Genomic DNA, 14,214 nt, shown 5'->3' on the forward strand with positions numbered 1-14,214 from the left:
CTTTTACGGTTTGATACTCAGGCAATGAAAATTTTTAAATTTGAATTGGTGATAAATACTACGGAGTCCTTCGTACGCCTGTAAACAAAAGCAATATTTCTTCGTATCACACATCATAGTGATAAAATTGTAATCTTAATGGGGCATGAACCTTTACAGACGCAGCTGGTCCAGCAATTCAAATTTGCAACAGCTGGCTTTGTTTATGTTATAGGGTAGTAACTGCATTACTAGCGATTGCGCAGTTAATCCGCATGTGCTTGATAATATCAAATTAAAAAAACTAATTGTTTCATTTATTAATTTAATCCAAAAAACACACGATTTGATTTTCAAACATTGCACAGTTGCTAAGTTTATTTATCACTTTTCTTGGTTTTAAAAATTAAAAGTCTTGCTTACTAAATTTAACTTTACGTATGGTAGGGGCAGCATCCCCTCCTTTTTTTTTGATCGAATAGGTTTATTGGGTGCCATCTTGTTGTTAATGGACAAAGCTTAAGCCCGAGTTAAAGAGAGAAATAATATTTACATTTACACTTGTTTTATCTTATATTTATATACTATGTCTGAAAAATCTTCATATATGTTTTCATAGCTATGGCTGCTACTAGAAAGTTGCAAGGTAAGAAAAAAAAACACCGTTATTTCCTAATTGACCTCTTCACTTGGTATTTATTTGTTACTAAATTAAAATGGTAGCTTTTTCATAATATTGTTTGCATTTTGAGATGAATTGTTTTGTGTTCTTTTCCCTCACTATGAAGGGAATCGTTTTTAAGTTCTTCGAAAATATCCATCAATTTTGTTTTTTAAAAGTCAAATTAACCTATCTTGACCTAGAGCTTGACATATTTCTATTCAATATTTTTCCCAAAATTAGTTTATTGCCCTAATATTAATTTTATTAGTGATGTGTTTTTCGTTTTGGCCTGAAAATATATAACCAAATGTCAAAGATGCGTTATTATTTATGTTGCAGTGTTCTGTTGACAAAAAGGATTTTTATAGCCTCTGTTAGTAGTTTTCGCTTCTGATCATATTCTCAGTGACCAAACCATTAAATTTGCCTAAATATTACCTAGGTCATTTGAATGTTAGCTCCTTTTAAGCATTAAAATTAAATAAGTTCAATGAGAGTAATGTTTATGTTAATGATTCGATTAGGAAGTTAAGGTTACTCTTATTAAGTGTAAATCAGACGCCCAAAGTAATTTAAGAGAGTTCTGCGTTTTTTTTTGTTTTAAATTATTCTCATTGATTGTTTGAGGTTCTGTTTAGTTATCGTGTCTGCGTTAATATCTTTCAAGTTAAAAGAATTATTGTTGGTAAATAATGTATCTTTTCATTTGGTGCTAGTACTCTTCAAACTTGTAGATGTCGACTTTCTAAAGAGTTAGAAGTGGTTAAACCTCTTACTTCTTTAAGTTCTGTCGCTGACCATTTTATTCTAACCAAGTTCGGGAAATTTTAATAGTTACTACTTCAATTTAAGTTCACTTCAGCCAGATAGTTTGAAGTTAACAGTGTGTATTAATGAAACAACATACCAGAAGCCATTGTAATGTCAATGATTACATTCATGATCTTTTTTAAGTCTGTAAAAAATTAATCGTTTTCCCTCTTTATTTATGCCCAACCATAAGAATGAAATTATTACATCTTCCTGCTGGTTTAATAGAGGGAATACCAGAATTTCTATGTTTTTTACTAGCCACGATCAATATAAAATAATTAAATAAATAAATTATTTGCATCTTAAACAGACATTAAATTATTAAAATTTAAAGATTTCAAAACGAATGAACGTTCAATAAGCAATCGTTAACGGAAATAAGGTCCTTAACATGATTTATTCTGTGATTTTCTTAAACATATTCAAGTAGCTGGTTTCATATTATTTCTTTTTAAATAAATTAATTATTTAAAATCAAAAGTTTTAAAAGTATTTATTCATTTTAAGGTGAAATTGAGAGGTGTCTCAAAAAGGTGACGGAGGGTGTAGAAACATTTGAAGATATTTGGCAGAAAGTTCATAATGCTACAAATAGCAATCAAAAAGAAAAGTATGAAGCAGACCTTAAGAAGGAAATCAAGAAATTGCAGAGGTTGCGCGACCAGATCAAAAGTTGGATTGCCTCAGCCGAAATCAAGGATAAAAGTGCTCTGTTAGAATACAGAAAGCTTATTGAAACGGTATGTATTGAGAACAATATTTGATTAAAAAGTTGAATTATTTCTGTTGGTCTTAGAATCGGGTACAAATAAAACAAAAATTGGATTCTTCCGCTTTGTTAGGTAGTGCTATTCACTTAGATTTTCTTCTTTGCTGTCTCTGTTCCTTTTTTGAGTTAAAATAACTAGCTTTACATTCTCTTTATCTTCAAGAACTCCATATTTTCGACTGATTACTTTGGTAAGTCTTGAGATTCGCTTCCGAACCACAAATGCAGGACGTGGATTGCTCTGAACTTTTTTGAAATAATAAATAAGTAAATAACCACCCTTCCTTTTAACCATACACCTTAGTGGTCCAGGAACGCTTCAAAAGTTATTCATCCTTTCTGTTGAACTCGTAAACCGAGGAAACGATTTTACAGTTTAACTGGTTACTAGGAAAAAAAATTGTTTTCCCTAATGTTCAAATCCTTTTAATTTATAAATTAGGTAGAGCAGTAAACACAAGCATAGCTTTTTTGTCTTCCTTTTTGGGAATCAGATAGATTCTGAATGGAAAAATGAATCACAGTTGTGGTTTAAAATAAGTAACGGAAAGGGATCTAAACCTTATCTAATGACATCTAAACCTTAGATGTCAAGAGAAAAAGATCCGAGTCTGGATCACCAAAATTAGAAATCAGTCTTGACACATAGATGTAGTGTTGACTAAAAAGTGGAAATGAAAAGCATGCAGATCTTAGATAGATACAAACGTGGGCGGAGTAAGGTAAAAAAAAAAAAAACGGTACGAAAAATTTAGGAAGTGGCACTAACAAATTTCAGCATCAAAACAAAAAATTGCTAAATGTAGTTCCAAAATATGGAGTACGCAATCGCGCCTAATGAAAATTTTGGCAAGACAAAATTAAAAAGTACTAGCTAAAAGTTTCTTGAAGTTTATTTTTATATTGCTTTTGTAACTAACAGTTTTCTTATTGAGCAATCGTTTTGGTTTGCAGTTGTTTCTTTATAATTTGCCTTCAAAATAATGTTCTTAACGCAATGTACGTAGACCGTTATTATGCTTCGTATTTCATTGTTAATACAAAAATACATTCCATTATCAATGTATTTAATGTAAGCTTCTTACTTATCTGTTTAAAATTGGTTATTATTGGTTAACGTTAATCTTTATTACATTTCACAATCCTTACTATATTCTTAAGATGCCCGGCTAAATAAAATTATGCAAAAAATGTCTAGCTGATGTAGATATTCATAATTTTTAACAGGTCTCAATTAAATAAAGTCTTGTTTAAATTATATTAATACAAATTAAGTTGAAGTTATGAATTTATTTACATAATATTAATGAAATTACAGCAAATGGAAAGATTTAAAGTAGTGGAGCGTGAGACGAAAACAAAAGCTTATTCCAAAGAAGGTTTAGGTGCTGCACAAAAAATGGATCCCGCTCAAAAAGAAAAAGAAGAAATAAGTGGATGGTTGATACAATCGATTGATGCTTTAAATTTGCAGGTATTTAATTTTAATGTGTAAATGCCATTTACTCACATACAAACATACCTGGCACTAAAGCTTAGCTTGAGCCTTGTCATTTAGGAATATATTGTTCTATCTTACTTACTCGGTCGGGATTTTTTTTTGCCCTACCTATTTTTCTTTTACAAACTGACTGTAAGAACTATCTTTCTTACGTTATGAATTTATGAATTATCTCCATAAGTTGTACATAATCTCCTAGCTTTGCTTACTTATCTGCACGTAATGCACTATGAGACATTCTCTAACATTTCATTTTCCTCTAAGTTGACCCTTTTGCGACTTAGCGCTTGCCTTTCAAAAATTCCTAATCCATCATATTCGCTGTGGTAAGAAGTTACTCATAATGTGCCGTATGTTAAAATGGGTTTTTTGACTCCTTTGTTCTCAAATGGTTATTGTGCATAATAATCTATTGCATAAACTTGTTTTTATTTTCATTCTTGTTGTTGAGGTCTCTGTAACTTTAAAGGTTCTTGAAGGTTAACTTTCAATCTATTAAGTCAATATTGTAGGAAAATATATGACAACTTACTGAATATTAATTGCAATTACATTATCCATGTACTTATTTAATTTGAATCCCTAATGTCCTTTTAAGGAATATATTAAATAAAAAACTGGAAAAAGCGTCATTCTGACGAAGGTTGTGTCAATTTTAATAGTTCTCGATATCTGTGAATATTCTTGTCTACAGCATTCTTCAAAGATCTTGCATTGTCTCACTCCCCAACTCAACCTTGTTTTTAATCCTGACTTTCTAGATAATTTCCAGTTTTTGTGCCTGGAGAAACCAATAATACAACATTTTTTTCAGCTTGATCAATTTGAGTCTGAGATTGAATCGCTCCTTGCGGGTAAAAAGAAAAGGCTTGATAAAGACAAGCAAGATAGAATGGATGAACTGAAAGCAAAAGTGGAAAAACATAGGTATCATATTAGAAAACTGGAAACTCTTTTGCGTATGTTAGATAATCTGTCGGTTGAAGTGAGTCAGGTAGGAAAACAATTTCTTGCAGCTTTAACTATTTTAATTGAAATGATATTTATTTTTTGTTGTTCCTTTTAGATAAAAGGAATTAAAGATGATGTTGAATACTACATTGAATCATCGCAAGATCCTGATTTTGAGGGTAATGAATATATCTACGACGATATAATTGGTTTGGATGACATAGAATTATCTGGTGTTGGTCAACCGTCTTCGGCGACAACAGATAGTAATGGTACACCGACCAGTATAACCTCGTCTCCTCCCCCATCACCGCCGCTATCCGGAAGTCAAACAATAATGCCGCCTTCATCCGCTCCAACACATAATCACTCCAGCGACAACAGTTCTAATGAGGAAAAAAGGCGGAATTCAGATCAAATACCTCAGAAGGTTGTAGTCAAACCAATGGCAGTGAGGGCGAGTAACAATACTTCTTCCGTCCTAAACTGTAACAGTACGAACAGTGGTACAGGAAAAGGATCTTCTAATTCAAACAGTACTACTAATTCTAGTAATAATAATAAATCTACGTCGTTCTCTACACCTAACAATTGTTCACCGTCTTCGGGGACACAAGCTTCGGTTTCCGTTCCAGTCGCTACCAACACCCATGCCAGCAATTTCGCTGCAGTTACCGCCCAACATAATAAACATTCAAGTAAGCAGATTTATGTATTCTAACTTTCTTTTACTCCGTTCCGTCAATGTTTGTTGACCTCTGTATTATATGATAAAAAAATTTCTATTGTGAAAGCCTACATACCAACCTCCACCAGAGGCATATACCTATATTTCAATCATTCGTAATAGAAGTGGAAATCAACAATGTTGCCACTTGGAATAATCCATGGTGGATATAACTATATGCATATATATTCATCCAGCTGCTAGACCATTGCAATCTGGTTTACTCAGGTAGATTCACGTTACATAAAAAAAAGTGACTATCAATTGATTAAATAATCATCAGTGGGTTTTCAAGGCAAGTTTCTAAATAGCATTGTGGTTATGCCGGAGTTAGAGCATGGTTTTGAATGCCGTTTTTTCTTTTCCTAGACTGTAAAGCCGGTGTAGAGTGGACTAGAGATGTCGTAGTACTGATGTAGTTCATAGGTGTTTGCTTGGTGAAAACTCCACAGATTCGGTCTGAGTTTCAAATCTACCTACTTTTTAAAAGCAACATTGAGTAGGCGGATTATTCAGCACCTCATTTTGTTTAAAATAACAAATTTTCTTTGCATAAAATCCCTTTTTTCAAATGTCTTAGAATCACCAACTTTTCGTTATTTTTCATTCTTATGAAAGATAAAATATTCACAGCCAAGTTTTAGTAAATAAACAAAGTCCAGATACTTAAACTTGATAAAAAAAACTTTACTCATTCCTTCATTTGTTTTGCTCTTATTATATAAATAGTAAGTATCGTCCATTCATTTAAAGACGCAACTTTACAAGTATTAATTGTTCTGCTTGAATATCAGATCAAACTGGAGCGGAGAATGGTGTTTCGAACAGCACTGAACAGTCCAACAGTGTGAACAATAGTACTAGCGGTTTGTCTGGTGGCGGAAGGGAAACTATTGGAGGCCCCTTATCATCCACTCCTGTTCCGCCAATGATGAACAATAATTCCGGTGGAGAATCTTCATCCTCACCTCCTTCATCTGTGAGCAGCGCACCTTCGCCCGCTCCGGTCACCCCACCGACTCCTCCACCTGCGCCCAGCATCACATCTGTTGTATCTAGCACTTCTACATCCGTAACTACATCCTCTGATCAGCCTTCATTATCAACTCTCAAATCAATTGCCCAACAAGTAATCGATCGTGCCGGCCTGGACATTACTACCTCCGAACCAACTAGACCTGGTAAGTATATTTAATAACGTTAAAAAGTAAGTTTTGTCAAACCAAAGTTTTTTCACTTTCTTACTAAAAATTTAGTTTTAGTTGAAATAAAACTATTTAGATCAGTCTCCAACAGTTTTATACATTTCGGAATTTTCTTCTTATATTTTTCCTCAAATTGCTTCAAAATAATATAGACATTCTTAGCCTCCGGAATTTATTTATTACGTTACGCAACAGGATGACAGAATTTCACTTTATTTTTCTTTCATTTTACGTTTTTTGAAGCCTCGTTATAGTTGCTACCAACAGCTGAGATAGTTGTAATACTTGGTCTTCCAGGAACCGCAGGTATTGAATTCAGGCCGCATTTAATTACTTATTATAGAGCTTAAGCTATACAAATCCTATTGGAGTCTGAAAGTTTTGAGTTGCCACTTACATGATCTTCGCTAACAGATCTATATGGTTTTCATTCATCAAAACTTCACCATTGACATAACTAAGAATTTATTTCAGGTACATATGAAAATAAATCCAATAATACTGGCGAAGCCCAAATTCCTCCACTATTAGGAGTTGCTCCACTTGGCCCTGTGCCTCTACAAAAAGAACATCAGTGTCAATTCCAAATGATGGAGGCAGCGTATTATCATATGCCACATCCTGCGGATAGTGAACGGGTCAGACAGTACTTGCCTAGGACACCCTGTCATACCCCAGTATATTATCATCAGGTAATTAAACATTCAATATTCATGCTTAATTTCTTATCGTCACAAGATATTCTTCTTGAAAATAAAAAGTTCTTTATAATCATGCAGGCAACTATCTTTTGCCACTTCTCATATTAAATAACTAATAATAATAATTGGAAGAAACTAAACTTCTGCTCATTTTCATAGTTCGTGTAGAAGTGCGCCTTAGTGCATATAATTCGTCACGAATAATTTTAAATAAATGAAGAAATAAATGCGTATCCGCATTGATGTTCGTTTTTCCGTTAGGTTGTGAACTAGGCCGAAAAACTTTGTAACTTTTTCATGTAGTTCGAGAATGTTCGGACTTCCTTTGGTCCATGGAGCACGTAATTCAGATTTATATGTATGATGAAAAAAAACATTATTTAATAGCGCGTGAATTTTCATGAACAAGATGTCAATGGATTCGAAATTTTATCTTGATGTTCCTTGGGATCTCGATGCAAAGATTCATGCTTTAATAGAGAAGTTAGCCGCATAGTTGAGAGAAAATTTATAGAAACCTATTAAAGGTATATAATAATTTATAGTCATTTACGATTATGTATTGTAATTTCGTTTTATGATTATATTATATCATATGTTTACGGTGGATTTATAATTATTTTGTTACGATGATGTCTGAAGGGAAAAGAATAACTACATTTGCACGCAGCATTATGGTAGATTTTATTATCGAACCTTTTTTTTTTAATATAGAAGTTTATTACTGTTTTTTGTCACTAGTAATCTTTTTATTTATTTTTTACAAAAATGCAACGTTTGAGCTCATTTCATGTGGGGACCAACTCTGCTTATAAGATTTTATTTAATTTATTTTGCTAATTGAAGCGCGTCAACATCTGTGGTTATTAGCATCCGGGGCTTTCTTTAGTACACTGCCGGCTACTGGACATTGTTCTCTGATCATAGAACACTGAGCTAGAAACTCCTAGGAAGAGAAAAACTCCTTTTATTAGTTATTTTGTATTTTTAATGCCATTTAAAAATCTACTACAATTGAAGCAATCGCACTTTCGGTTGGCTTAGCGAAAACTTAATGGTTAGGCCTCAAGGTGACGCCTAAACCCCAAATATCAGATTATAACTCATTAAGGTTTCCGTGTTCGCGTTATATGGATTCTTGTTTCAGATAGGCATACTAGCAAAGTTTTGAAAACATTCTTTCGGACTCAGGAGGCCTTAAACGTGTAATTCCGGTTAAAATTCTTCAAAAGTGGAAAGAAAAAAATTATATATCTTTTTTACATACCTTATATTCATTTCAAACGTTTAATCATTATATTTTCTTTTATTCCACCAATATTATGGTTAAATTTCATTAATTCATTAATAATAATTGAGGATATATGTACAATAAAAACATTAAATTTTGTTACAGGTTCCTCTCGCACATTCTGATACCTTGGAATTCTTTCAGAGGTTATCAACTGAAACCTTATTTTTCATATTTTATTATATGGAAGGAAGTAAAGCACAGTACCTGGCAGCAAAAGCTCTCAAAAAGCAATCCTGGAGGTTCCATACAAAATATATGATGTGGTTTCAACGGCATGAAGAGCCCAAGCTCATCAACGAAGAATATGAGCAGGTAATCATTTTTTTGAAGTATTTTTATTTAAATTCGGATTTTCTTTTACCTCTTGATATGTAGGGAGATAAGAGATTACGTCGAGATTAAACAAAATTAAACCTGGGAAAGAATTATGTTGGAAAACATGTCGATACCATACACTTATTCAAAATACCTAACGTCTTTAAGTAGTTCCATAAACTTTTTGTTTTGGTGCTGCATGTTCAGAAGCAAACTATGCGAAAACGATAGTTTTCTACTACTGAAACTACTTACGAGGGTCGTTTGAAAAGTCCGTGCAAAGTCAGAGAGATAGCACTACTGGCGCGTATCGAGGTTATGTTTAGTTAGTAGCATCTCTTGGAAGAACACACACCAAGTTTCAGCCAGATCGGTCTATTTTTTTGTGTTTGGCATTCGTTTGAATCGAGGAAGTCGAGTGATTTTCAAAAAAAGGACGAAAAAGAATTTCGTGTGTTGATTAAACACTACTTTATGAAAGGCAAAACGCCTCAGGAGACTAAAGAGAAGCTTGATAAACATTATGGTGACTCTGCACCTTCGATTAGAACAGTTTATAAGTGGTTTCAAAATTTTCGGAGTGGCTATATGGGCACAAGTGACGCTGAACGTTCTGGACGCCCTGTTGAGGTTACTACTCCAGAAATCATTGATAAAATCCATGATATGGTGATGGATGACAGAAGAGTGAAGGTGCGTAAGATTGCTAGTGCTGTGGGCATCTCGAATGAACGGGTACATAATATTTTGCATCAACATTTGGACATGACAAAGCTATCCGCAAGATGGGTGCCGCGATTGCTCACACTTTGACCAAAAACGAAATCGTGTGAAGTGTTGCAAGGACGGTTTGCAGCTGTTCCAAAAGAATCCGCAGGACTTTAAGCATGTTTCGTCTGTAGATGAAACATGGATACATCACTACACTCCTGAGACCAAAGAACAATCTAAACAATGGGTTACCAAGGGGGAATCTGCGCCAAAAAAGGCGAAGACCGTTCCTTCGGCCGGAAAGATTATGGCGACTGTCTTTTGGGATTCGCAAGGAATAATCCTCATCGGCTATCTGGAAAAGGGTAAAACTATTACAGGTGCATATTATTCATCGTTATTGGACCGTTTGAAAACCGAGCTGCAAGAAAAACGCCCACGATTGGCCCACAAAAAAGTCCTTTTCCATCACGACAACGCACCAGCTCACACCTCAGCAGTTGTGGTCGCAAAGTTAATGGAAATAGGGTTCCAACTCGTTTCACATCCCCCCTATTCTCCAGACTTGGCTCCCTCGGACTACTATTTGTTCCCCAATATGAAGAAATGGCTGGCGGGAAAAAGATTTTATTCAAACGAGGAGGTGATTGCAGAAACGAATGGCTATTTTTCAGACTTGGACAAATCCTATTATTCGGAAGGGATCAACAAACTAGAGCAGCGTTGGACGAAGTGTATAAGCCTAAAAGGAGACTATGTTGACAAATAAAAAAGGTTTACCCCAAAAAATTAAGTAGTTTTTATTTTTGCACGGACTTTTCAAACGACCCTCGTATAAGTAGTTTCAAATTCTCTGCCCACCGAATTCATCTGTTAAGAGGAGAATTTTTATTATTATTTAATTAAAAAGCTATCTTTTTTTTTTTGCTCAATCCACATTTTTTTTGTTCTTGTAAGTTATAATATAATCAAACTTTCTTTCTTTCAGGGGACGTATATTTACTTTGATTATGAAAAATGGGGACAAAGGAAGAAAGAAGGATTCACATTTGAATACAAGTACTTAGAGGATAGAGACCTCAACTGATATACCGTGCCACACACGTCCCGAGTGATATATATTGTATAGAATTTTTTTTTTAATAAAAAATAAATAAATAAAATCAATTAAAAAAAATAAAAAATAAAAAAAAAATAATAAAAAATAAAAAGAATGGTTGTCACTTAAGTGGGTAAGATAAGTGAGAATCCGGATGTTTGTGTTTAAAGTGCGGTTGTCACTAGTTATTATTTCTTGGTTTAAAAAATACACCCACTTTGGTGTTTAAAAAAACTAAAAAGTTGGAATGCCTTACATACACCAATAACCACCTGTACCTTGTAAAGAAAACATTATATAGAAATTTGTAATTAAATGTAATAAAAAAAAATCTAAAGTCAAAAAAAAATATATTAAGAAATGAAACTGTACAAAGTATTTTGTTTAAAAACATATGGGAGAAAGAAATCTTAATTAGTTTTGTTAATTTTCCCCCTCTTTTGGTTTGGTGTGTGTTCGTGCAATAAAGGTTTTTTGCAATATTTTCACACTTGTAGAGGTCCAAGAAAAAACTGTTGGTTTTTTTCAGTATTTTTGTTTTTTTTTAATTTTAATAAAAGCACTCTAAATACTTTGACAAAAAAAAAAAATTGTATATATTTAAATTTGTATAGAGAGAGAGAGAGAAAAGGGATTTAGTAGTGCTTTCTTTCCCTCCCATAGATCATCTATGTTATATAATTTTTTGCTATGAAAATTTGTGTATAAAATATAGTTTCGTACTTCTTTTTTAATTATGTTGTTAATTTGTAAAATATATATATATGTGTGTGTGTGTATATATATATTTATACATGGTACAAAAAGCATTTATTATTACTATTTTGTTTTTATTTTTATTTATTTTTTTCCAAAAATGGATCAGTTTTGAGAAACTTAAAAATTCAAAATTCGTATTAATGACATTTTTGCCCCTTAAATTGCTTGAAATTATTTGTTAGTTAAAAATGGGATGTAGACTTCAAGCAGTGTGTTCAAAGTTAACCAATGAAAAAACATTTCTTAAGTCGATTAACATGATTTGTTTTTACTAAATTTCATCTCCGGCTAAATATTATGTTTGCACAGTTTTCAGACAAAAGCCATCATTCCAATTTCTTGTACTGAACCATTCCTGCGTTCCAACACTTGCGTGCATCATGTTGATCACGACCTATGTAATCTATGCACGTGGGTTAAACCACCAAAAGACTTAATAGGTTGCCTTGTTGAATAGTTCTCTCCAATTGTCATGTCTTACCATAGACGCTCATTTTTATTCTTACCAACTTGTTGTTCTTCATGGATCTTGTAAGCCCTTTTAGTCATCTGTTGGTCTTGTTTTCTGTGATCCCAGACGTCCGCAGTGTAACAGAAGAATACCCTCCTTAAATAGTTTATCTTCAGCTTAGTTTCTCTGAACTCACAATTCTCTTTGTGCAAGGTTTATGTTTGAGTTTAACAAACATTTTATTTATACAGTCAAGAAAGTGGTTGATTGACTTTGAACATCGTTAGAGGATAGATTGAATAAAATCATCCAATCCAACAACTTAAAAACTGTGAAGTTTTTACATTCTCTACAAAAATATTAATAACTTTATTTAAAAATAGAAAATGAAATCAGGCTTCACAAATAAAGCAACATAAACTTACACATTAATTTTTAAACATTTTAAGTGAGGGTAAGACTTAATTTTTAATTTACTTACAGAGAAATTAAGTAATTTATAGTCTTCTTCCATATAAAACGTAAAACATAGTGTGTAAATATTAATTTTTAAAAAGGAGACTAAAATGTTTATGTATTTAGTTAAATATTTATTATTATTTTTGTTTAATTGAGAAAAGACAGATTGGACCTCTGCTTGATAGTTAAGTATTGTGTATATATGCAACCATATGAAATAATTTTTTTTTTTAATTTGTGGAGGGGTTTAAGTTCTCATAGTTTAATTGTAGTTACTACAGGGGTCATGGCAGTAGATTTGCCCCTGGGACTGAAAAAAAAAATTGGATCATTTCAGTCAGTGTGAAAAATACGCTGAAAGAAAATATTTGAGGTGTGTATTATAAAAGTATATTTTCTATAATTGGAAACACATAATGGGATGTCAGTGTTTAGTTTAGGCTTGTATAAATTATAAATACTAATAATATAAAAAATGAATGAGCCAGGACATACTTAAACAAATATATATTGTATACTTTTAACTAGTCTTTAAAAGATGCTTCCACTACTGTTTAAGATTTCTAATACTAACATGAAACTCACACGCAAAACAAAAAATAAGTTTCCTGCTTCCAAAAAAAAACAAAAAATTTACTCTTATGTTTTTAATAGTGCTTCAACTTTTAAAAATCAATAAAACACTTATGAAACTCAAAATGTATTTAAAAAAAAAAAAAGCAAAAAATTGCTCAAACTCCATATTGATTTCCCATAATGTTCTTTTTTCTTTCTTTTTTTCTTTTAAATATATAAATTGTATGAAAATATCATTTTTCCTGTGTTCCTGTATCAATATATGTGTATATTTTACAAAATTAGAATGATATTTTCATGCTGATTGTTTGAAAAAATATTTGTTCAACTTTTTTCTTTAGAACCATCATTCCGTACAGATTATAGCATTTATTACTATTTTGAGTAATTTTTTTTTTTTTTTTAATTGATGGGTGCAATTTGTCAAAATGTATTGCAGTTTATGTATGATCTCAAAGATAAAATAAATAAAAAATATATATATATAAAGAAAAGAAAATAACCTTAGTCAAATAAATCCTTGTAAACTCTAGTTATAGTACCTAAGTGATATATTATATTTTTTCGTCTGGAAAAAACTCTTTTTTCCAGGTTTGGCTAAGGCTATTTTTTCTTTTCTTTTTTTTTTTGTTTTTTTGAAAAAAATATGTCCCAGGGGTGGACATTTTGTCTTTCTTATGTACAAATAAATAAAGATATATATATATATATATATATTAAAAAAGTTGCTATGTGAAACTAAGCAATGAAAATTGGTGATAACCTCATTTTAAATACAAATTTTTGTCAATAATATTGTTTTTTGTTCTTTTTGCATTTCTTGCTGTTCATCCCTCGAATGCTTGGAGGAACTACTGCAGTCCATTAAACCCTTAGGTCTTCATCGGAGGCGGGACTAGATCGCCAGAGTGTAAGGGGGCTAGCGAACCCAGCACATTCAGTATTATACTAATATCCTTCAATAGTATCCTTAAATATTGATATAAATGTTTGGAGTGGTCAAAAGTATAGCTATTTGATTTGAATACGGCCGTATTAGTGTGAGATTAGATCTTCAGTATCAAGGTAAAAAAAAAAAAAAAAATGGTCTAATCAATTGCGGAGTGAATAAAGATTGTTTGATTATAAAAACATTAAATACATGATTCCTGCATAAATTTACGCGGTCTGATCTGCGGAAATAGAGAGACTGATGGTTGTTTATATAAATCACTGAAGAAGCCAAGGCATCCACTATGAC

General features: G+C 32.3%; 1 protein-coding gene across 1 annotated transcript; it reads left to right on the forward strand.

Annotated features, from left to right (window-relative positions):
* Window positions 1-236: 236 nt before the first annotated feature.
* Not3 (CCR4-associated factor Not3) lies at window positions 237-13,006 on the forward strand. Its single transcript, XM_074128960.1, has 9 exons — window positions 237-625; window positions 1,964-2,196; window positions 3,544-3,699; window positions 4,541-4,720; window positions 4,793-5,375; window positions 6,199-6,585; window positions 7,084-7,301; window positions 8,707-8,916; window positions 10,619-13,006. The coding sequence occupies exons 1-9, from the start codon at window positions 601-603 to the stop codon at window positions 10,715-10,717; spliced, it is 2,091 nt and encodes a 696-aa protein (XP_073985061.1). The 5' UTR covers window positions 237-600; the 3' UTR covers window positions 10,718-13,006.
* The last annotated feature ends 1,208 nt before the right edge of the window (window positions 13,007-14,214 follow it).

This window comes from Rhodnius prolixus, unplaced genomic scaffold, assembly GCF_049639745.1.
Source record: "Rhodnius prolixus isolate KJV_2025 unplaced genomic scaffold, Rpr scaffold_9, whole genome shotgun sequence".
Lineage (NCBI taxonomy): Eukaryota > Metazoa > Arthropoda > Insecta > Hemiptera > Reduviidae > Rhodnius > Rhodnius prolixus.